Source organism: Perca fluviatilis, unplaced genomic scaffold, assembly GCF_010015445.1.
Source record: "Perca fluviatilis unplaced genomic scaffold, GENO_Pfluv_1.0 PFLUV_unplaced_scaf_9, whole genome shotgun sequence".
NCBI classification, from domain to species: domain Eukaryota; kingdom Metazoa; phylum Chordata; class Actinopteri; order Perciformes; family Percidae; genus Perca; species Perca fluviatilis.
This window is the reverse complement of record NW_024375770.1, coordinates 74,032-98,484: the sequence shown is the minus strand read 5'-3', so window position 1 is coordinate 98,484 and position 24,453 is coordinate 74,032. Positions and strand designations below refer to the sequence as shown.

Here is a 24,453-nt window from a genome sequence, read left to right as displayed (position 1 = left end):
GACCGCGTTCTCAATGGCAAAACACTGCTTCAACACACACAAGTTCACCATAATCTCCAAAAGAACTACTTCCATGTGGTTTAGAAGAAGTCTCCCAGCTAACTGACTGAAGTTGGAAAAACAGCCTTTCTTTTACTGTCTAGCTGACATGATCTACGATCTGAGCTACTGAGCATGTGCGAGTGCAATCAAAGATATTACAGAAGAAAATATGTCTCACTCTATAGCTAAAACAGAGACCTGAACACAGGGTGAAAAGAGGAGCTGCAGCAATGTGCAGTACAACAAATATATGGTGTTTTTTGAAAATTAAACCTATTCTGGTACAACCTCTAAATACAATTATGAACCTGAAAATGAGCATAATATGGGCGCTTTAAAGGATTGAGCTTGGTCTGGTGATAGCCAGACTATAGTCTTTTTCTGTGTCGATACAAAGAATGCAGTTGGATTGATCCAGGACAGTTGGGCTGTCAGCAGCAGTCAGAGGCTCAGACTGGCTTAGTCCCGCACATCACACAGAGCTGACTCTCTTAGTTTAGTTTGCAACGTGGCCCACTTTGTTCCTCTGCTATAAATATTCAGGATTTTGGCAGGGCACACCTGTTCCCAGTGATCCTTTGGCTCAGTGTCTCACTGCTGATTGAGATCATGTCAGAGCAGAGGCGTATTTTAGAATTCGGGTTTAAGTTTGAACATCAGTGTTTCCCAAAAAGCCCAAAATGACGTCCTCAAATGTTTTGTCCCCAACTCAAAGATATTCAGTTTCCTGTCCCAGAGGAGAGAAGACACTAGAACAATATTCACATTTAACACGCTGAAATCACACAAGTTTTTACTCATTTTCAGTCAAGTGTATTAAAAAAGTCTCAAGTGCAAAGGCTATATTCAGAAGAGTGTGTATTGTACCTACATGTATGCAAGGGTATCGGAAGTTGTGCATCATTTGATGGTATTTTTCACTCCTTAAGCTTCTATTAGTAGAAGTAGGCCAGTGTTACATCAGACAGACATGCCACCGGGCAAAGCATGTCACTGCAAAGCTCCTCTCGTTGCAGATTAGCCTCCGATGCCAAAAAAAAGGGAGTTGCCCATGGGGAATAGTAAACTCTATACAAGGCTAGTCTCACATGTCCAGTTCTATCTCAACAGCGCTGCAGGGTAAGGTCTGGCTACACCACAGATGCATTCTGAATGTTTGGGCAGCGCTAAGCTCCAGACACAGCGACGGTGGCTCTGCTCAGGAAGGAATAGTCTCAGGAAGGAACTTTTTCTCGTCCAATATTAAATGAGCTGATACATGGTTACACCTCATTGGCTCTTACCAGTGGATCTCCGTGTGTACTTCGTCCACAGCAATCCCACCAATCAGTCCCAAAACCTCCCAGTTAGAGAGGAAATGCCCTACACATATTCTTTATAAATCTGTACAATCATTCCCTGAAAGATCCAAGCAGACCTGCCTTGTTGCACGAACCAAATTTTCTTCAAAACATGACATTTTCAGCGTGTAGCTCGCTAGCTCGAAGTTTGTTGTTCTTTCTCAAAGCGAAAAGAGTTCGAGAACAAAGCCTGAGGTGCCAGATTTCAGGCTTTATCCTGTGAAATGTACTTCTGTTGATCCAGAATAATGCAAAGCTGTCTCTGCACAATGGAAACAGGTTGTGCCTCTGAAGTTTTCCCTTCTAAATCTTACGTTTTGAGAAACGTAAGCAATGTCTGAAGCACAAAAGATAGACAGCCTTACTGGAAACATGGGCATGTCTTCATATAATATGGTGTTACAGTATCAACAAACTTACTAAGGAACAACATGACATCATCACTTCGCGTAAACACGCCCAGCAAGTGGCGTGTTATCTGTACGCATTTTGAGCTATCTGCGTGTATTTCTACGCTGTATACAACAGACGTAAACATAGACGCCACGCGAGTATGCGTCTTGATAACGCGCCAGTAATGGCATATGAATTGGCATGTCCTACACTGTAAGAAAAAGTACACCATATCTACTAGGGTTGGGCATCGAGAACCGATTCCTAATCGGAATTGTTTCAAAAATTACGATTCCATCGGAATCGTTTCTTTATTGGAATCGTTTGGAATCGTTTGGAGGATTTGGTTTCAAATCTGATCATAGGTTCCAAATTAAGTTTTGGTTTCCGTAGCAGCCAGGCGCTTGTTGTGTTGCAGCCGTGCAGCACAGTAAGCGGAGCTCTAGTGTGGCTTTATTTTGCGTTGTAAAAGCTGTAAAACTGCAACCCACCTATGAATCAACATAAAACTTTCCTCTTATTTGTGAAATAAGCATCTAACCCGTTTCAACTCCACCACTCAAAGAATCGGAATCGAGAATCGATAAGAACCGGAATCGAAAGGAAGAATCGGAATTGGAATCAGAATCATTAAAATCCAAACGATGCCCATCCCTAATATCTACTCAATAAAAATTAAGCAACAGATTACAAGCAATATTATTAATTACATTTCACATGGTTTGGTATTGAGTAAATATTAATTAAATGAGACCCTTAATAGTTATCCATTTAATATGAGTATATTCGAATAGAAAACAGTACATAATTAATTATAACCTAAACAAAAATATTGAGTTTATTTGAAAAAGATAAACTCCCTAATGTGTAAATAGTACTAATAAAAATGTATTTAATTCTACATATATATATAATTGAGTAATCATCTACATTAATCTGCACATCAATTTGAATTTAATCAATGCAATTAATTAAATCTAAATATTCTTTCTTAACTAGTCTATGGCCCAGAAAGTACAGAACTTTACAAATACTCGACACATTGTAGTAGTGCTGGGCAGTATACCAGGTTTGTACCGTATACCGGTGTTAATTTCCCGTATGATACCGGTGAATTGCCACAGAGAACACTACGGCCGAATTAATCTACGAGTGACTTCAGAACGGGAGCCATGTTAACTTCGTACCCTTCTCACTCATGGTTGTAACTTTATATACATATATTTATATATGTATATATATTTATATATATATATATATATATATATATATATATATTAAACAACTAACTCTCTTTAACAGGATAAAACACTATTTGTGACATTAACAATTTCTAACACTAATAATTTTACATTTACAAATTTACACAGCCGAACGGCATGCTGGGTAACATTATAGCTGCTAGCTAGCTAGGTTGACAGAGAGTGCTTTTCAATTAAAATTTGCCTGTTTACATTCATTTGAATTAACTCAATATTCTCTCTATTTGGGATTAGATAAATATAATGCTTATGTTTTATTTAACTACAATGGGTAATTTTTTTCCAAACATTTTTATTTGAAATTTAATTAAATATTTGCCTCAAAATCAAAAACACAATCATATTGACTATATTTTACCTAATACATTAATTAAAATCTACATGACCACAGAATCATTTCTTACAGTGTACATAGGCCACTTCATTAGATCAGTCTGTAGGGAATATAAAAGAAGAGAAACCTGAGTCTTTGTAATGCTCCATTGCCCTAATGTATTTTGTCTGTTTACTGATGGTGATTCATTTTCTTATGTCAGCCAGTGAGTCATGTGTTACCTAACTGGTGGTCCTGGCTACAGTTGATAGTACATAACAGTTGATAAGAGGACCAGTCTGGCTGTTTGTTTGTGCTGCTCTACAGACTGCGATTGCTATGTTGACAGACATTGCTCTTTTATAGCCTGACAAGCCAGCCTCAACATCCAGATGTTGGGTCTGGGGGGACTCCCCATTGGTCAGGGCTCAATCTGAGGGGCGGGATAAACGGTTGTCTTTCAAATTCCCTCTGCACCAATAGGATAGCGCTGCAACCAATCAGAGCAACGGCAGCTGATAGATTAAACTTTAAACCCTGAACACATCTTCCTTTTTTAAGAATGACTTCAGTGCCGTTCTTTGTTCTTTTCTCAAAGAAAAGCTGAACTCCAAGTCTTCCAGCAGCAGCAGCAGCAGCCATAAGCCCCGCCCACCAACTCTATACACGATGTGATTGGCCTGACCAGAGTTTGGTTTTTCCAGCTCGCAAGCAAACGGAGAGTGCCTAGACCCCCCCCCTGGCTGCAAATTAATTTTGCTGCTGCTAGGGTGCGTCTAGATTTCTAGACTAGCTCTTTTAGGCACTCGGGTCAAATCTGACCCATTTTTAAAAGGTTTCTATAGCAGAAATTTGGGTTTTCTTTCAAACAAATTGTCAAAAAAAAAACTAACGTGGATGGTTCACTACAACACTCATCACAAGTTAAATAAATAATCAGTTCACTACTTTCATTGAATTAAGTAAACCTACTCATTGCTGCTTTGCAGGTTGTCTTTGCAAGTCAGTTGATAATTCAGTTATAAGTGTAAAATTGTTTGTAAAATTAAAACAGGTGCCATTGTTCTTAACCACACAAACACTGGTGAAAGAATGCAGAGAGAAGAGAAAAGCAGGCCGTTTTTATCATATGTTGATAGGGTCAACATTTGTTTTTATTTTTTATTTTTTTTCAACTTTTTAAAAGCTCCCCTCTTCCACAATGAACATTAGTGTCTTTACATACATATTCATGTCAAAAGGAAGCGATGGTAATGACCAACCAGACCACCCACCACCCGTCTCTAAACACCACACTATCTTTGCCTGTTTTTACTTTTTTTTAATTTTTCTTAAAACCATCAGCAAAAACCCACAAACATTACTGATTAATACACACTGAAAAAAGAGCCGAGGGGAAGGAGGAATGAGGCAAATACATGTTATCACAGTCAATAGGATAAAAAGACACGGCATTGAGAAAACAGAACAACATCTTGACGAAAAACAGGATATAAAACCAATGAAATTAAACATTACAGTGTTGCTCGAGGGTATGGGGGAACTTTACATTTATACACAAGCACCAAAAAAGCCAAACGTGATACATAGACTAAACTAGGATCCAGTGCAGGCAATTCCTCACCGCCCAGAAGCAGAAATGCCACGAGAAAGGGATTAAAAAAATGAATTAACTAATTGAAATTAATAATGGAGGCACATGGGAGACAAGGGAGGTCATTTATTAGGGCTGGGTATCGCCACTGAATCGATTCGATTCCAATTCACAAGGTCCCCATTCAATTTGATTTTCGATTCTATATTGATTTGATCAGAGAGATTTCACTTACAATACCCATTTATTTTTGATTTGAAAGACCCTCTTACCTACTGCATTAGTCAAAATATTAGCGCTAAGTGCTATCTTCAGTGCAAAGACAAGACAGAGGTAAATCCTAAAGCCGTAACTTTGTGAAAGTGGCCATGGCAGTTTTTCCCTCGCCATAATTTTGTATAACTTTGGAACATTATTTTTTAATTCAACTCCGTTTGTTTAAAGGTCCCATGACATGCTGCTTTTTGGATGCTTTTATATAGGCCTTAGTGGTCCCCTAATACTGAATCTGAAGCCTCTTTCCCGAAATTCAGCCTTGGTGCAGAATTACAGCCACTAGAGCCAGTCCCACATGTGCTTTCCTTAGGATGTGCCATTTCTGTGTCTGTAGCTTTAAATGCTATTGAGAAGGAGAGAGGGGGGGCAAGGTGGAGGGTGGGGGTGTGGGTGTGGCCTTCACCAACTTCCACTTTGCTCGTTTGAAAGCCATGATGTCTCTCTCTCTCATGGGTGGGCCAAATTCTCTGGGCGGGCAAAGCAGAGAAAGGTGAGGTAACCTTGCTCCTTATGACCTCATAAGGAGAAGATTCCTAATTGGCCCATCTGAGCTTTCATTTTCTCAAAGACAGAGCAGGATACCCAGGGCTCGGTTTACACCTATCACCATTTCTAGCCACTGGTGGACCATAGGCAGGCTGGGGGAACTCATATTAATGTTAAAAAACCTCATAAAGTTACATTTTCATGCCATGAGACCTTTAAAAATGTCAGCGCTAAGTGCTTTCTTCAGTGCAAAGAAGGTAAACCTAAAGCCGTACATCTGTGAAAGTAGCCGTGTCAGTTTTTCCTTCGCCCAAATTTTGTCTAACTTTGGAGCATTATTTTTTAATTCAACTCAGTTAATTTAAGAAAGGGGACTGTGCAAATCAATAAAATGTATGTTTATACATGGGTTAAAAATGCCAGAATTAGCCAAAAGGCTATTTGTAATTTGTAGTCCCCTGGCCTCGATGTTAAAAAAAGGCTTCTTCTTTTTATTTTGCATGACATGGCTTCCTTAAATTGCCTACTTTCATTTTAATACCAATGTCTTCACTCTAGTTTTAAAAGGGAGCCTCTTTAAGGATCCATCTCGCGGTTTTATGAATCGATAACGCATCATTCAAATGGAGATCGATTTTAATCAGAAAATAGATTTTTTATAAACCCAACCCTGTCATTTATGTTGTTAATTGAAGCTCAGGATTCATTGCTGGTGGGGAATTTTAAAGTGTGCACTAATTGGAGGATTTGAGGATCTTGTATTTTATTGCACAATATCTCAATTATCTGGGAGCCAGTATAAACCCAAAGGGCCATGCTTGGTCACACTACAAAACCTCAGTTCTCAGTGCATTGTAGTGTTTTTATTAAATGAATGTGACTTAACTCCTCCTGCATTTACCCCCCCACAAAACCTCCATTACAGTTCAAACTGAAGACTGCAGTTTGTATCTAAAAAGGTCTGTACACATTCTCCGTCTATGTTCCTGTGGGCTTTTCTACAGTGATGGGCGTGTTGAGAAAAAGGGAAATAAATACATTGGGCCAGTGAATGGTAACAACAACAAGATAGGGTTGATAAAGCTCAAATAAACTCAAGGCTTTAAGCCTGCAGCTGGTGAATTCCACCGATTATTTAAAGGCTGGTTAAAGGTTAAGAAGTCCAAAACATTTTCAATGAGGAAACAACGTGTTCTCCATTCAGTGCTGTTGGCGCTCCAAAGTGGACGGCCATTTCTGTGTAAACAGAGCATTAACAAATGATTAATGCCAAAGCTTAACAATCAAGAGAGAGGCATTTTAATTTGAATGGGTCCTGTAGCAACAGGCTGTGCAAACCCGTTCTCACTCCCAACTCGTCAAAAACTTGGTGGACGCTTGGTCAATGGCTCTCAGCGTCTGATATCGACGCAAAGGCACCCTTTAGCGTCTGTATGGGACGAACCGGGCCGTGGCGCTGTAACATGACGCAGCATGAAGAGCGACAGTGGTGGCGAGTAGTATGCAAGACCGAAATCCGTGTAAAGAGGCAGGTTGGGGTGGTGGATGAGTCAAACAACACGCAGGAGACGTGGCAGTTTGAGGGCTAGTTTGAAGCTGATGCCTAATCTCAGACCAGTCCTTCACGTTTCGACAGCCAAAGAACCGGCTTTCGGCCCAAAAAACTGGTTCCAGAGCAGCACCTACACTTAGTCTAGAACCAAGAACTGCTTACGTAAGTGGCGGGATTATCGTGACCAACATGACCAATTAAAAAACCAGAGCTTTAGTTTTCTGCTCTGTGTGCACAAATGTGGTCCTGTGAGCATGGTGATGTGACAAGCACAAGCTCAACCCTCTGAAAGCACTCGCAACTGCTTAACACTGTCTCGCCGTCAAGTTGACTTTTGAGACTTTGTAGGCGGAGTCGTATACTTTATGTAACGTATGTAACGTAACGTGTACTGGAGGTAATGACGAGGCTCTTAGAATATTCATCAGTTGAACTGACTGCAAACGGGCACTAGCATCAGCCCAGGACTGAAACTAGATTTGCATTGGTGGAAAGGGGGTTAAAATGTGACGCAAAGAGTCCCAACCCAGAGTGTCAGAAAGTGACGCCAATGGTTCTGACCGAGCACGTTGAAAGGGGTTCCCAGAGTGTCAAATAGCGCTGCGGATTGGATTACATTGGAATTGAAAGCCCTGTGCGTCTGACTGAGACGCCAACGTGAGATCATGACTTCGCGTAAACATACGCGCCAAGTGGCCATTGTAAGTCAATGGAGGCCAAATGGTGTTGATAAACACGCTAAAAAGCGAGTATGCGTCTTGATAACAGGGCAATAATGGCATCCGAATTGGCGTGTCATACATACGCCACTTCATGAGATCAGTCTGGAGATGCTTAAGGAGACTTTTTGCGTCAGTAACTAACCCCAAAGGACCCTGGCCAAGCGTCGGTTTCTTTGGCGCGCTGGGAGTGAGACTGTATTGGCTGTACAGTAATTATGATTCATAATAGGATGGTCACTTTCCAAAAACCCTCTTTTACCGTTGTAGGTTTGTCACATTTTTGTTGAATTTGTATTCAAATTTCTTTGTAAAATATATATTTATAATAGATACATATATGCATATATCACACTAATATACAAACCAAGTGCTTAAAAAATAAAGGTGATGGCAATCTTTTGAGAAACAATGGAGATGGTTGGGGAGAGGATGGGTCCATAGAGGTAGGGTCTGGGAAGAGGTATGGAACTTGATATTTGTAGTGTTGGTGCTTCTTTGGTCGAGGGAAGGTCCCCAGAGTACGTTTGCATTCGATTTTAATTAAGGCAGATAGCCATACATGTGTATGTTTGTCTACAGTCAGATATGTACCAATTTTATAGTACTGATAAAGCTCAAAACTTTTCCTTTTCCTACATTCGTGTTTGTACTGTAAGTGATCTAAATGTTGTTTTGTTGACAAAAGTAGAAAAGCAGGTAGTTCCATTCCTCCTCTCATCACATAAACAAAAGTGCTTCTGTAAGTATGGAGAGGTTGTAAGAAATGACAAATCTGTACAATATATACAAATATGATACAGCCCTACAAGATGTCCAGCCTTTTTTGGTGACATTGGGGATTTGATAGGGGAGTACAAAAGCCCAGCTTCCAGTCCAGAGGGCTGAAGGAGAGGATTTGATCCTAGGGCAAAGGCATGATGGCAGGGTAGTTCTCAGAGGAGAAATTATGTCTTTTGTTGTGACAAGTTCTGAAGCCCAGTTCAGACCAAAGATTTGCGACGAGGCAAAACCATTTGGGAACGTTGCAGGCGAAAGTTACAGCGGTTTGAACCGGAGAGGCTGGTTTTAGAACGTAAGAGACATCACCTGTTTAAACAGCCAATAGAGAAGTCAGCAGTTTGTAAATAAAGCTACATACTATAGAAATAAAATTATCCATATGTGGTTGAGCACAATGAATTCAACTGTATCTCACACTCACTATCAATTGAAAATGCTACAAATTATATTCAGCGACAAAAAAAAAACCTTGAAAGTCAGAAGTTATAATGGATGTACAGAGAGTTGTTGCTATATGCAGATGATACACCGCTTGTGTCGTCTCATTGGTATAAACTGGCAAGTTGCATACCGGCGCATTGCAAGAATTTGCAAGTTTCAACTTGTCTCGTCTTCAAATCTTTGGTCTGAACTGGGCAAGTAAACGTCATCTAATCTCGCCTCTTGTTTCGTCGTCCACCTGTCTCCTTTTTCCCACTCTCCTTCCTGCCCTCCTCCCATGATGAGGCTGCCTGTCCACAGCCTCCACCCTGGCTCTCTCGCATAACGTTCTGCTGTGGTATGAGTGACAAGTAAGGGTGCTGGGGCAGGGGAGGTGGCGTGGCAGAGGGAGGGCTTGTGGGGGATTCCTGGCCCGAGCAGTTGCTGCTGCCGCGGCTCCCGGTGCTCATGGCTCGGTGTTTGAGTCTGAGTTTGTGGGGCAACGCTGTGCCCTTCACCTCCCCCTGGGGATCCCGGCCCTGGGCCTGAGAGCATCCCTGGTAGGATGGAAGAGGCGAGGCAGGGTGGTGTAAGCTGGCATGATGCTGATTGTGGTAGCTGCCCATATCTGAGCAAGATGATGAGGGGGACTCTTCATCATCTGTGGAGGCCTCTTTGTCAGAGCTGCGGGGATCCCCGTCAATGGATGATGTGTCCTTGCTTGAAGAGCCTCGGTAGTAAGCCTCGCTGCCGTGCTGCCCTTCGTAGGTAAGCACAGGTGGCTCTTCGTCTTGGGCACTGAGGTATGAATGATGAGGCTGCTGCAGATGATGGTACAGGTGCGAGTGATTGACCCCGTCGTCTTGTTTGTGGAGGAGCTCTGCAGATGAATCTCTCTCCTGCTGTTGGGCAAGTTGGCAACCTCGGTACACCTGTCTCTCTCCCGCCTCGTTATGGCTTTGTGAGAGCTCATACGTTGGCGAGTCTAACGTCTTCCTCTCCAACTGCTTTGTCACCTCAGCCAGTGTCTCTGTGGAGCTCTCTGTAAGAGACTGCGGGAGTTGGGTGCTCTGCTTCTGTGCTGCCTGCAGATCGATTTCCTGGTGCCTCGTCAGGGCGTCCACAGGACAGGAGGCACTGCTGGAGCCATACAGAATGACGCTCCTCTGGGCAGCAGGTGGGTGAGGGGCCTGCTGGCTGACAGTGTTGATAGTGCTAACAGGCTCCTGATGGAGCTGCTGTTGTTGTTGTTGATGGTGCTGCTGCTTGCTGTGATAAGCAGGCTCCATCTCCTGAGAATGCTGCTGGATCTGGTGGTGAGTAGGCACAGACGCCAGACCACGGTGGATGTTGAACATGATCTGCGTGGTGGTGCCGTTTGCAATGTCCATCTCTAGCCTGTCACCTTCCTGTTTGATCTTGAAAGGGATTGGCTCAGGGCTGTCCCTGGAGGAGCCGTCGGACATGTCGGAGAGGGAGCCATGCGGTGAGTATTTCACCAGCTGCCTGTGGCCCTCGCTGCGTCCACACTGCTCTGTTTCTGAGGAATCAGAGTTCATCATCACCTGAGAACCGCTAGAGTAACCGCTGGAGTAGTACTGCGTAGAAGAAGAAGGGGATGAGGACGAGCCTCCATTTCCCGTGTTGCTTCCACCGATCTGCTGGCTCTTTTCGATGTAGGAGGCGGTGTTTATGAGGCCGAAACGCAGCTTCAGCTGCAGCAGCTCTGTCTTGAGCCTCACGTTCTCGTCGTTCAGCGCAATGACACGGTTCTCTAAGACCATATCGTTGAGACGTCGCTTCTCCCGGGAGCGCTTGGCAGCCTCGTTGTTTTTGCGGCGTTTTTCCCAATAGCAGGCGTCCTTCTTTTCATCCGAAATGAACTCGCGCTTTCGCCTGCAGCTCATACTGGGTTTGCCCTTGGCGAGGCATCCCACGCGAGCTGGACTCCCTTCGGCAGAAGGAAGAGACTCTTCATAACTGCTGAAGGTCTCAACGCAGTTAGGGTTATCCCCTGAGTTTTTGTTTAATGTCTTGAGAGCTGAAGTCAGATTTTCCATATTTGTCTAGTGGCAGCCAGTTTGAAATGTTTTTTTTGGGGTTAGATAAAACCAGGTCAGAGGTGAAAGGAGAGGAGGGGATGGTGACAAAAACAGCTTTGAAGGTTTTCTCGCAAAGTTCTTCGTTTGGTTATCGCAGGTTCAGTGTAGCTATGACAGGAGGGGACTCAAGTGTCCAAATAAGCCAGAAAGATAAAGAAAAGCTGGAGCTCAGCATTAGAAACCCTCATTTATCCACTTGTTCTTTTAGTTTTTTGGTTCAGTGTCCAGACCGTTAGCGGCTCAGTCTTTTAAAAAGAAAAGCACAGATTTCTTTTTCTTTTCCTCTTGCTTTTCCGTTGTTGGATGTTGAAGCTTCGCTGGCAGAGAAGTGCCCTAGATCTCCACACAAACTGCAGGATGTAGGTCAGCCCGTCTACCTCAGCGTGTCAGTCTCTTGGGGAGCTTCGCTCTCGCTCCGTCTGTCTGCCTCTCTTCGGTTGACTGCGAGATGAAAGGCTGCACAGATAAAAACAGAAACAGATATGTTAATCCACGTGGACTGCTGCTGCTCCACTGGGCATTCTCATAGCAGACTCAAACATTTATTTTAAGGCATTATTTTGTAATTTCTCCTAATGTTGTGATTCTTTTAAAGGAATACGCCACCGTTTGTTGAAATAGGGCTTATCACGGTCTACCCTGGCTGTAGATAGGTGGGCCAACGCATTTTGCATCTCAGTGCAAGTAATTAAGTTGTTTTTTTGTCTTTTGTTGGCTCACTTTTACTCACAACATGCTAACCGGCAACATAGGATTCCATTCACTACGCTAAGCTAACTAGCAACGGCGCTGCCGGTGTTGCACCGGACTAAAACAACGCATGCACAAAATATGCGTTGGCCCACCTATCTACAGCTAGAGGAGACCGTGATAAGACCTATTTCACCAAATGGTGGCGTATCCCTTTAAGCATGCATAGTGCCCGAAGACACATTTCTACATCCAAACAGCTTTCCTTTCCTGTTTTGACATGTCTGGCTTTAAGTGACAGTGTCGCCCCTGGCGACTAATGAATGGTGGCTAGACCTCACCGTCTGACCTATTTATCCGCTATTGATCTGCTCTGTCTGCAGCCTGTGACCCCATGACCCTCATCCTGGCGTGTTCATGTTGTCCTTTGTGATGCAATGAGGGCATCAAGTTCATTGCTGATGGTCCTGTTTTCATCTCGTCACCCGGTAGTTATAATGTTTTAAACGCGCAGTTGAAATCAAATGTAAGAGACTGGTAATTCGAAATGGCATTTATGGCAACTGAGGGAAGTGCACACATGAAATTAATAATGTAACGCAGCAGACATTGCATCAGTCTGACACATGCTGAGAGCACAGAACTTGGCTGTTTATAGGGTAACTTTTTACTTAACCTGGACCCCATTTTCTCATGTTTTTGTGTCTAAGTCACTCACAGGAACAACCGTCTTGGAAATTGGTCCAGTATTAAGCAAGATCGCTTCTGTCAGCAGCGGCAAAACAATCTGCAATGTAACGTTAACGCTTAATTGCGCACCTACAATTTTGTCCACTAAAAGTTCAGTTTTTGAGCGCTGACAGACTTGGATTATTATTCTAAGTGTCTGACAACATTATGGGATGGATCCCTACAGAGATAGACCTTTTTTTTATAGAGTAAGATCCTTTTAGTTTAACATGAAACAGCCCCGAAATCACCATCACCAAACTCCACCAGACTCCATGTAAATAATCAGGACTTTTAGCCTGTGTGGAGCCAGCATATCTCCACCAGACTCCATGTAAATAATTAGGATTTTTAGCGTGTATAGAGCCAGCATATTTCCATATGTAAATGGTTGAATTAAGGGTTTATTTCAACCAAACCAGAGTGGTGATTGTTGGAACAGTGGAAAGATGAACCAAGACGGCTTCTCATAGTTTTATTTAGTTTCTGTCCACTTTGAATGAAGTGTGTTTTACGATGATAAAAGTCCTGATTATTTACATGTAGTCTGGTGGAAATATGCTGGCTCTATACACGCTAAAAGTCCTGATTATTTACATGGAGTCTGGTGGAGATATGCTGGCTCTATACATGCTAAAAGTCCTGATTATTTACATGGAGTCTGGTGGAGATATGCTGGCTCTATACACGCTAAAAGTCCTGATTATTTACATGGAGTCTGGTGGAGTTTGGTGATGGTGATTTCGGGGCTGTTTCATGTTAAACTAAAAGGATCTTACTCTTTAACTAAAAGGTCTATCTCTGTAGGGATCCATCCCATAATGTTGTCAGACAGCGTTCTCGCTCAATAGTGGATCAATTTCAAAAGGCTTTTGTTCACATTAGTCACTTAGACAACAATGCATGGGAAAATAGGGTCCACCCGCCCAAAATAAACCTTTAATGATTAGCTCTTTTTGTGTGCCTACATGAGTGCTTGAGTCAGATTCAAGGCTGGTGGTGTTCCCTGGATCCATTTTAAAACATTTCACACTACTCCCCCCACCCCCAATGCGTTCATCCGCAGAGGAATGTGGCAGCATTCTTCGCCAAAATAACTCAATGCCAAATCAATGCAGCCTGATGCAGATAAAGGCAGACAAAGGCAGCAGCCAGCGCAGGTCAAGGATGAAGAGGCTGGGGAGATATGGAGGTGTGGGGGCAACTGGGAGGGGCAAATATAAATATAGGGCAAGGGCTGCTGGAGAGAAGAGAGGCGAGACACTGGCTGGAATAACACGGCACGTTACCATTTAAAACATGAGGGTGGTCAGTGTGTGTGTGTGTGTGTGTCTGTGTGTGTCTGTGTGTGTGTGTGTATATGTATGTACTGTACATATAAATGTATGTGTATATATGCGTGTATACGTATACTGTATATGTATGTGTGTGTGCACTATATATGCACGTTCATGTATGTGTGTATGTGTTTATGTATGTACTATACATGTATGTGTATGTGTATATATGCATGTATATGTATACTGTATATGTATGTGTGTATGTGCTATATATGCATGTTCATGTATGTGTGTATGTGTTTATGTATGTACTATACATGTATGTGTATGTGTATATATGCATGTATATGTATACTGTATATGTATGTGTATGTACTATATATGCATGTACATGTATGTGTATATATGCGTGTATACTGTATGTGTGTATGTACTAAATATGCACGTTCATGTATGTGTGTATGTGTTTATGTATGTACTATACATGTATGTGTATGTGTATATATGCGTGTATACGTATACTGTATATGTATGTGTGTATGTACTATATATGCATGTACATCTATGTGTGTATGTGTATATGTATGTATACGTATACTGTATATGTATGTGTGTATGTACTATATATGCATGTACATCTATGTGTGTATGTGTATATGTATGTATACCTATACTGTATATGTATGTGTATGTACTATATATGCATGTACATGTATGTGTATATATGCATGTATACTGTATATGTATGTGTGTATGTACTATATATGCATGTACATGTATGTGTGTATGTGTATATGTATGTACTATACATGTATGTGTACGTGTATATGTGTGTATACTGTATGTGTGTATGTACTATATATGCACGTACAAGTATGTGTGTATGTGTATGTACTATATATGCATGTACATGTATTTGTGTATGTGTACACGTATGTATATATGTGATTACATGTTTTTTGTATTTGACTTCATTGTTCTTGGCTTTTATCTTCTGATTAATGATCATAAATCATTTCAGTTTGAGTTTATTTCGTTATAAATAAAATGGAATTATGTACTTAACAAAAAAGTGTGAAATAACTGAAAACATGTCTTATATTTTAGATTCTTCAAAGTAGCCACCCTTTGCTTTTTTATTAATAAGGGAAAAACTTCCACTAATGAACCCTGACAAAGCACACCTGTGAAGGTAAAACCATTTCAGGTGACTACCTCATGAAGCTCATTGAGAGAACACCAAGGGTTTGCAGAGTTATCAAAAAAAGCAAAGGGTGGCTACTTTGAAGAATCTAAAATATAAGACATGTTTTCAGTTATTTCACACTTTTTTGTTAAGTACATAATTCCATATGTGTTCATTCATAGTTTTGATGCCTTCAGTGAGAATCTACAATGTAAATAGTCATGAAAATAAAAAAGAAACGCATTGAATGAGAAGGTGTGTCCAAACTTTTGGCCTGTACTGTAGGTTACTTTACGATTTCTCTTGGCACAGCTACCAGAAGACTTCCAGCTAGTGATCACTGGAAAAGTGACTTCTAATAGCCTTCACTGGTTTCCGTACAGAGCAACGGGCTCTGTTGGTCCATTTTATATATGTCAATGGTCAGCTCCCATCGAACCACGGAAACTGTTGACGTTTCAGACATTACGGGAAGCCGTTATCTCGTTATTAATAATCACAGGGCACGTTCATCCAGGAGTAATAGTTAGGTCACACGTGTAACCTGTAGTTATTGTGCTTCCGCTTGACAAAATAACAAAACAAGTGACTCACTCTGCGCTCCGATAACTACGAGCCTGCACGGCCAGACTGACAAAGTTCAGTTCAGGACACTTTACAGATCGAGTACTGACTGAAAAATATTCCTTTTATTTCTATAAAGTGTGCAATACTCAGTTCTATCGAATCCCAATACTTCTAGAATGGCAATGAATGGAAATCGCCAGTGGTGTAGTCTAATGTATTGTAGTGGGTATACTCTACTGTGTATATATATGTACATATGCATATACATGGGCCAGAATCTGCCTTTGGGAGAGGGGAGGGCATATCATAGTGGGGGGTCTTGTGTCCTTCCCCAGGGTTATTTTGAGCGTCAAAGACTTCATTTCCTGCATTATGACACTTTTATTCACCAATTTAAGGTGAAAATCCCTTTATTTAGCTTATGTTAAGAAGAAAAACACAGATGACAATTCAAAACATATCAAAATTATAATGGAAAGTATGTTGTTACGTGTCATTGGGCATTTTTAAAGTGGGTATATGGAGATCCTGGAGCTTTCTTAGTGGGTATATACTGCGTATACATAGACTACACTGCTGGAAATCGCAACACAAATCCAACCGGTGCCCCTGTATCGGGAGAGAATCAAATCAGGACAAAAGCATGTCTTCCCAGCCCTAATATTCACACCCTATTTGTTTCAAAGTGTCTGGATGTTTTTCTGCCTCTGCTTGACTTAGCAATTTCCCGTAGTGAGCCTTTGACATTTGACATGTGGCTAGAGACACAGAATAATATATTTTTTGAAGCGTGCCCCACTGACCCAGAAACTGGGGAGCGACTTGACTCTGTAAACACGAGTGTAGCTGAGGATATAGGTCAGCCGTGCTGCTGCTGTGCGGAGAGGTGAAGCGCCAACGAGAGACGAGCAGGGGAGAGATTTAAAGAAGACTTAAAAAAAATAAAAAAAAAGAGACAGGGAGACCACAAAAAAAATGACCAAAGAGGTGCCGAGGAATTTAGAGCACGGTCTAAATATAGATGTAGGTGAAAGCAGAGAGGAGACAAAGAAAGGGAATCAATGAGGGAGAGTTGGAACAAAGACAGAGATGGAGGGATGGAGATGGAGATGGAGAGGGAGGGGAGGGAGATGGGGAGGGAGGGGGAGGACCAGAGGCGATTGCAACATAATGTTGGTATTGCATCAATGGAAGGAATGTGTCGCCCATAGCAACAAAAAGGGGGCAAAACAGAGAAAGGGGCAGCCAATCATAGGGGTCTTTCTCTGCCTATCCTCTGAGCCAGCGGCGTCACGAGGTCCAGAGGCAGATAGCGAGAAAACAAAAGAGGACGATTGACGTCAACCAGTGTGTCATCCCTCTCCTACAGTCAGGATGAGCAAGAACGTGCAGCTGCCATTATTTTTATTATTTTATTATTTTCATAATTTTTTATTATTTTCATTATTTTCATTATTTTCATTATTTTTTATTATTTTTATTATTTTTATTATTTTTATTATTTTCATTATTTTTATTATTTTCATTATTTTCATAATTTTTTATTATTTTTATTATTTTCATTATTTTCATTATTTTTATTATTTTCATTATTTTCTAAATTTTTATTATTTTCATTATTTTCATTATTTTTATTATTTTTATTATTTTTATTATTTTCATTATTTTCTAAATTTTTATTATTTTCATTATTTTTATTATTTTCTATATTTTTATTATTTTTATTATTTTTATTATTTTTATTATTTTTATTTTCATTATTTTCATTATTTTTATTATTTTCATTATTTTCATTATTTTCATTATTTTCATTATTTTCTAAATTTTTATTATTTTCATTATTTTCATTATTTTCATTATTTTTACAGAGTATACCCACTAGGACAGGTCAAGGATTTCAGTATACCCACTTACAAAAAAAATGCAAGGATGCCTTTACATAGCGATGATCGTTTTGTGAGAGAACTTTCACACTTACGTTCATAAATCCACCGTCCTTCACGAGTCGTGTAGGAACAACTGAACTGCGCAAATTTGAAATTAACAAATGTGAATCACTAAAGTAGCTAGATATATGAAACGAAAGCAAATTTAAACTCCACTCTCCCAGTGTTTCTGTAAGCCTGCTCCTGAAGCTATCTACCCGGGTGGCATTGGGTGGCAAATGCCACCCTAAAAGAAAGCCTTGCCACCCCTGCTGCCACCCCAGTTGGCAGCAAAAAAATTAAAAGTTGACCATTTACGAGCGCGAATCTCCGATGTCCTACTGTAAATGTTTGCTTCCCCTCTCACACATCTGCCTCTCATCACCTGTGTCTGACCTTAATGCCTGTCCTGTGATAAAGCCCCTTACTTCTATCATACTTCTATCTCCTGTTAAGTGAGATCACATTGTATGGTCACTTATTCCTAATATACTTCTATCATACTTCTATCTCCTATTAAGTGAGATCACATTGTATGGTCACTTATTCCTAATATACTTCTATCATACTTCTATCTCCTATTAAGTGAGATCACATTGTATGGTCACTTATTCCTAATATACTTCTATCATACTTCTATCTCCTGTTAAGTGAGATCACATTGTATGGTCACTTATTCCTAATATACTTCTATCATACTTCTATCTCCTGTTAAGTGAGATCACATTGTATGGTCGCCTCAAATGCAGGACACTGATTGCATGAGATGAAGTGTGTCTGGATGAGTTTGTAAATTGCAGCCTGTGCCCTTTTGTAGTGTGTACATACTACATACTTAAATAAGTGCAAAAACATTTTTTTTAAAGTGCAAAAACACACAGTTGCATGGGCGACAGGAAGACATCACAAGGGTTAATTTGCACGCATTAAATGTCATTTTTCAAACTCAAATATATACGAAATCCATCCCACTGAAGTAAGCAAAAATCCCCTGTCAGTGTGTCGCAACACACACTTCCCTCGACCTAGAGTCCTCTTTCCAATTCATCACACCTTCTCTACGCCGAGGCACTTGTGGAATGATAGCACGGTGAAGGAATCCAAAGCTGCACCCGTTCACGCGGCCACAGAGCCCAAACGCTGCCAGAGGCTCAGCGCCGCTGAGAAGTCTGGGAAAAAACAACCGGTGGAGTGAGCTCAAAAACCCCTGCACGACTTTCCTCTTTCAATCCAAACTCGTAAAATACGGAGGTTTGGAACAAAGACTGGCTGTGGCTGTCAGCGTCTGAAGAGACGGAGAATAAAATACTAAATATTACTGTACCTGAATTGTAATGCTTTACACTACCTTTGAGTTACTTTTGAGTTACTTCTGTATTACTTTTGAATTACTTTTGAATTACTTTTGCGTTACTTTTGCGTAACTTTTGAGTTACTTTTGAATTACTTCTGTATTACTTTTGAATTACTTCTGTATTACTTTTGAATTACTTTTGCGTTACTTTTGAATTACTTTTGGATTACTTTTGAATTACTTTTGAGTTACTTTTGAATTACTTTTGAATTACTTTTGCATTACTTTTGAATTACTTTTGGTTTACTTTTGCGTTACTTTTGAATTACTTTTGAATTACTTTTGCGTTACTTTTGAATTACTTTTGGATTACTTTTGCGTTACTTTTGAGTTACTTTTGAGTTACTTTTGAGTTACTTTTGAATTACTTTTGAGTTACTTTTGAGTTACTTTTGAGTTACTTTTTTTTTTTTTTTTGTTTTTGTTGTTACTTTTAGTATTACTTTAGGACTTACAAAAAACAGGAGGTAGGCTTTGTGGAATTGTGAACAAAGTTTCATCTTTATCCACTAGATCCCTCGTGTTGTCTTCATTCGACCGTGTACTCCTGAAAATCAACACTTTTTCTGACCTTTTCGTCTCTTTTTTTGACACTTTTGTCAATTCTTTTCAATGGTTTTGCAACCTGTTCTCCCTCCAAACTCTTAATAAAATACAGACGTTTGGACAGTGGCTGTCAGCGTCTGAAGCGACGAAAAAAGGCACCCTTCAGCGTGTTTGTAGAAGGTAGCGGGGAGAGCAGCAGCTACACGGGCTTTAGAGAGGAGTATGTAAGGGGGGAGTACCTCGTAGGGAGGTGGGTTGGGGGGGGAGGATGGGTTAGACAACAGAGTCTGGTAGGACCAGGCTAGTGTACCAGAATCTGGTAGGACCAGGCTAATGGACCAGAGTCTGGTAGGACCAGGCTAGTGTACCAGAGTCTGGAAGGACCAGGCTAGTGCACCAGAGTCTGGTAGGACCAGGCTAGTGGACCAGAGTCTGGTAGGACCAGGCTAGTGTGCCAGAGTCTGGAAGGACCAGGCTAGTGTACCAGAGTCTGGTAGGACCAGGCTAGTGTACCAGAGTCTGGAAGGACCAGGCTAGTGTACCAGAGTCTGGTAGGACCAGGCTAGTGTACCAGAGTCTGGTAGGACCAGGCTAATGTACCAGAGTCTGGTAGGACCAGGCTAGTGTACCAGAGTCTGGTAGGACCAGGCTAATGTACCAGAGTCTGGTAGGACCATGCTAGTGTACCAGAGTCTGGTAGGACCATGCTAGTGTACCAGAGTCTGGTAGGACCAGGCTAGTGTACCAGAATCTGGTAGGACCATGCTAGTGTACCAGAGTCTGGTAGGACCAGGCTAGTGTACCAGAGTCTGGTAGGACCAGGCTAGTGTACCAGAGTCTGGTAGGTCCAGGCTAGTGGACCAGAGTCTGGTAGGACCAGGCTAATGTACCAGAGTCTGGAAGGACCAGGCTAATGGACCAGAGTCTGGTAGGACCAGGCTAATGGACCAGAGTCTGGTAGGACCAGGCTAGTGTACCAGAGTCTGGTAGGACCAGGCTAGTGTACCAGAGTCTGGTAGGACCAGGCTAGTGGACCAGAGTCTGGTAGGACCAGGCTAGTGTACCAGAGTCTGGTAGGACCAGGCTAGTGTACCAGAGTCTGGAAGGACCAGGCTAGTGTACCAGAGTCTGGTAGGACCAGGCTAGTGTACCAGAGTCTGGTAGGACCAGGCTAATGTACCAGAGTCTGGTAGGACCAGGCTAGTGTACCAGAGTCTGGTAGGACCAGGCGCTAATGTACCAGAGTCTGGTAGGACCATGCTAGTGTACCAGAGTCTGGTAGGACCATGCTAGTGTACCAGAGTCTGGAGTAGGACCAGGCTGTGTACCAGAATCTGGTAGGACCATGCTAGTGTACCAGAGTCTGGTAGGACCAGGCTAGTGTACCAGAGTCTGGTAGGACCAGGCTAGTGTACCAGAGTCTGGTAGGTCCAGGCTAGTGGACCAGAGTCTGGTAGGACCAGGCTAATGTACCAGAGTCTGGAAGGACCAGGCTAATGGACCAGAGTCTGGTAGGACCAGGCTAATGGACCAGAGTCTGGTAGGACCAGGCTAGTGTACCAGAGTCTGGAAGGACCAGGCTAGTGTACCAGAGTCTGGTAGGACCAGGCTAGTGGACCAGAGTCTGGTAGGACCAGGCTAATGTACCAGAGTCTGGAAGGACCAGGCTAATGGACCAGAGTCTGGTAGGACCAGGCTAATGGACCAGAGTCTGGTAGGACCAGGCTAGTGTACCAGAGTCTGGAAGGACCAGGCTAGTGTACCAGAGTCTGGTAGGACCAGGCTAATGTACCAGAGTCTGGAAGGACCAGGCTAGTGTACCAGAGTCTGGTAGGACCAGGATAATGTACCAGAGTCTGGTAGGACCAGGCTAGTGTACCAGAGTTTGTAGGTCCAGGCTAGTGGACCAGAGTCTGGGGCTAGGTACCAAGTCTGGTAGGCCAGTAATGGCCAGTGTCGTGGGCCAGGCTAATGGACCAGAGTCTGGTAGGACCAGGCTAATGTACCAGAGTCTGGAAGGACCAGGCTAGTGTACCAGAGTCTGGTAGGACCAGGCTAGTGTACCAGAGTCTGGTAGGACCAGGCTAATGTACCAGAGTCTGGAAGGACCAGGCTAATGGACCAGAGTCTGGTAGGACCAGGCTAATGGACCAGAGTCTGGTAGGACCAGGCTAGTGTACCAGAGTCTGGAAGGACCAGGCTAGTGTACCAGAGTCTGGTAGGACCAGGCTAATGTACCAGAGTCTGGAAGGACCAGGCTAGTGTACCAGAGTCTGGTAGGACCAGGATAATGTACCAGAGTCTGGTAGGACCAGGCTAGTGTACCAGAGTCTGGTAGGACCAGGCTAATGTACCAGAGTCTGGAAGGACCAGGCTAGTGTACCAGAATCTGGTAGGACCAGGCTAATGTACCAGAGTCTGGAAGGACCAGGCTAGTGTACCAGAGTCTGGTAGGACCAGGCTAGTGTACCAGAGTCTGGTAGGACCAGGCTAATGTACCAGAGTCTGGTAGGACCAGGCTACCAATAATGTGGATACCACGGCAAATTATAAAACAGTAAGTACGTCCAGTAAGTCCAGAAAATGACATCACTGTAATGCAGCCTTTAAAACCAGGAAGAGACAACACGTGTCATATTACAATGTCCAAAATGTAAGTCAATACCTAGCCCCATATATCGATATATTGCCCAGCAGTATTAAAAAAAAAAAAACTTTATTCCTTAATTGTCACATACACACAGTACAATGTGTGCAATTCCATTTCACCCATCTTCAGTATTAGGAGCAGTGGACAGCTATACATACAGCATTTGGGGAGCAACTTGGGGTTCAGTGTCTTGCTCAGGGACACTTTGACATGTGGCCAGACGACATGGAATTGAACCGCCAACCCTTGTGGTTGTGGATCAACCATTTTACCTCAGGGGCACAAGCCACCCACGTATGTAAAACTAGTGTTAATAAGTTGGCATTAGTGATCTATATATATATATATATATATATATATATACTAGACGCCTAAAACGTTGGGAAGAAAGCGACACAAACGTCCAAAAAGCCAAAAAAATGTCAAAATTTTTTGCATAAGTTGCATAGCCGACGGTAAGACAACACCAAGGGTTAAAGGAACACGCTGACTTATTGGGAATTTAGCTTATTCACATCTCAGTGCGTGCTGTAAGGCTGTCTGACGGCTCCAGCATTAGCTTAGCCTAGCACAGATCCTGCAGGTGACTGGTTCCAACTAGCCTACTGCTCCGAATAGGTGACAAAATAACACCAACATGTTCCAGGAACTATATTCTCAGAAGGCGAAGCTCTGCTACTTCTGCTACTTGGGCGGAGTGATATGCTTTGCAGCAAGCCTGTCTGAGAATATAGTTCCCGGTTTGTTTACTGGTTAGAAGATGGCTGTGTCTCATGTTACGTTGTTTTTTGTACACGCTGTGACTCTACAAATCACAACATGTAAATAGGAACATGTTGGTGTTATTTTTCACTTATTCGGAGCAGTAGGATTACTGGAACCAGTTACCTGCATGTTCTGTGCTAGGGTAAGCTAATGCTGGAGCTGTCAGACAGCCTTACAGCACGCACTGAGATGAGAAGGGTCTGTATGGACTCGTCTAACTCTGGGGGTTACGGTGAATAAGCTAAATTCCCAATAAGTCAGCGTGTTCCTTTAAATAACAAAAGGAGAGAGGGCGGCAGCCCACAGAGAGGGGGGAATGATGAAACAGTTGTCTTCCCCCCTCTCCTCTGGGAAGAAAGAAATGCATGGCACGCTGTGCAGGATTTCAGGGGGGTCATGGGTGGGGTCTGCTTGGATTCCAAGTCTGCGGGCTGACTTTATTCTCCCAAGAAAAAGCAAAAGCAGAAGCAGAAGGAGGAGGAGAAGGAGGAGGAGGAGGAGGGAGTGTTAGGAAATCAGGCAGCATGCCAGAGAGGTGGAGTCCCATCCGAAGTACATCCCTGTTCCACAAACACACGTCACCAGAGTGACTCGGTCCATGTGTTGGGCCAGTCACATGCGCTCCCCTGACCTACTAAAATGCTGTAACTGGCCTTCTGGCCTGGCTCCAAACCACAGCTCAGCCCTCGCTTGGTATCGTCTTACGTGTGCCAGGAAACCACAGCCGCAAAGTAGGACAGGATGGAAACGGCTCCGTGCTGCTGCTGCCCTGCGCTCCCTTTGTTGTTTTTTTTAATTCATTAAAGCTGGACGGAGTTTCATCGAAGCTGAATCACCCCAGAACAGATGTGTGAGCAGTTTAGGTCTGTGATGCAATAAGGCTTTAAGTCCCGGTGACCTGTTTTCAAAGGTTTTTTTTTATATATCAGAAATATGGGTTTCTTTTAGGTATGTGCAATTAATCGAAATGTAATCGTGATTATGATTTCGGCTCCCAATGATCACAAAAAGAGAATAATCGAGAAAAACAATTATTTAGCTCTTTACGTTTTGCAAGTAAACTCTTTATTTTCTCTTGTGTTCTGAATGAAAAAATAAAGTTTCAATAGGACAAGTATTACGGCAAAGTTCACAGTTGTATGTGTTTTTTTACTGTTGATTTATTTAACTTTTTTCTGCTGTTTTTTAAGTTCAATAATTACAACATCTTTCCAGAAGTCAACGAGTCAATCGTGTTAAATTATCGTGATTTCAATATTGACCGAAATAATCGTGATTATATTTTTTTCCCATAATCGAGCAGCCCTAGTTTCTTTATTTAAAGTTTCAGTATTTTAAACAAACTGTAGTCAAGTCACCGATACTCCAAATATTTAATTTCGGACAACCTCAGACTTTTGAGCTCGTGAGCTCATAACATGAGGCATGTTATTCTCTTACTTATTGGGTTGCACGGCACTTTTGGCTTCTATTTCTGCA

The 24,453-nt window shown here is 42.2% G+C and overlaps 1 protein-coding gene across 1 annotated transcript in view; it reads right to left on the bottom strand.

Moving 5' to 3' along the window:
* Positions 1 to 8,601: 8,601 nt before the first annotated feature.
* The window catches only part of LOC120555352 (chromatin modification-related protein eaf-1-like), a 20,940-nt gene continuing 5,088 nt past the window's right edge, over positions 8,602 to 24,453 (bottom strand). The window contains exon 2 of the mRNA XM_039794012.1: positions 8,602 to 11,738. Within this exon, the coding sequence (XP_039649946.1) occupies positions 9,411 to 11,240 (1,830 nt within the window). The 5' untranslated portion in view covers positions 11,241 to 11,738 and the 3' untranslated portion in view covers positions 8,602 to 9,410. The remainder of the gene's footprint in view (positions 11,739 to 24,453) is intronic.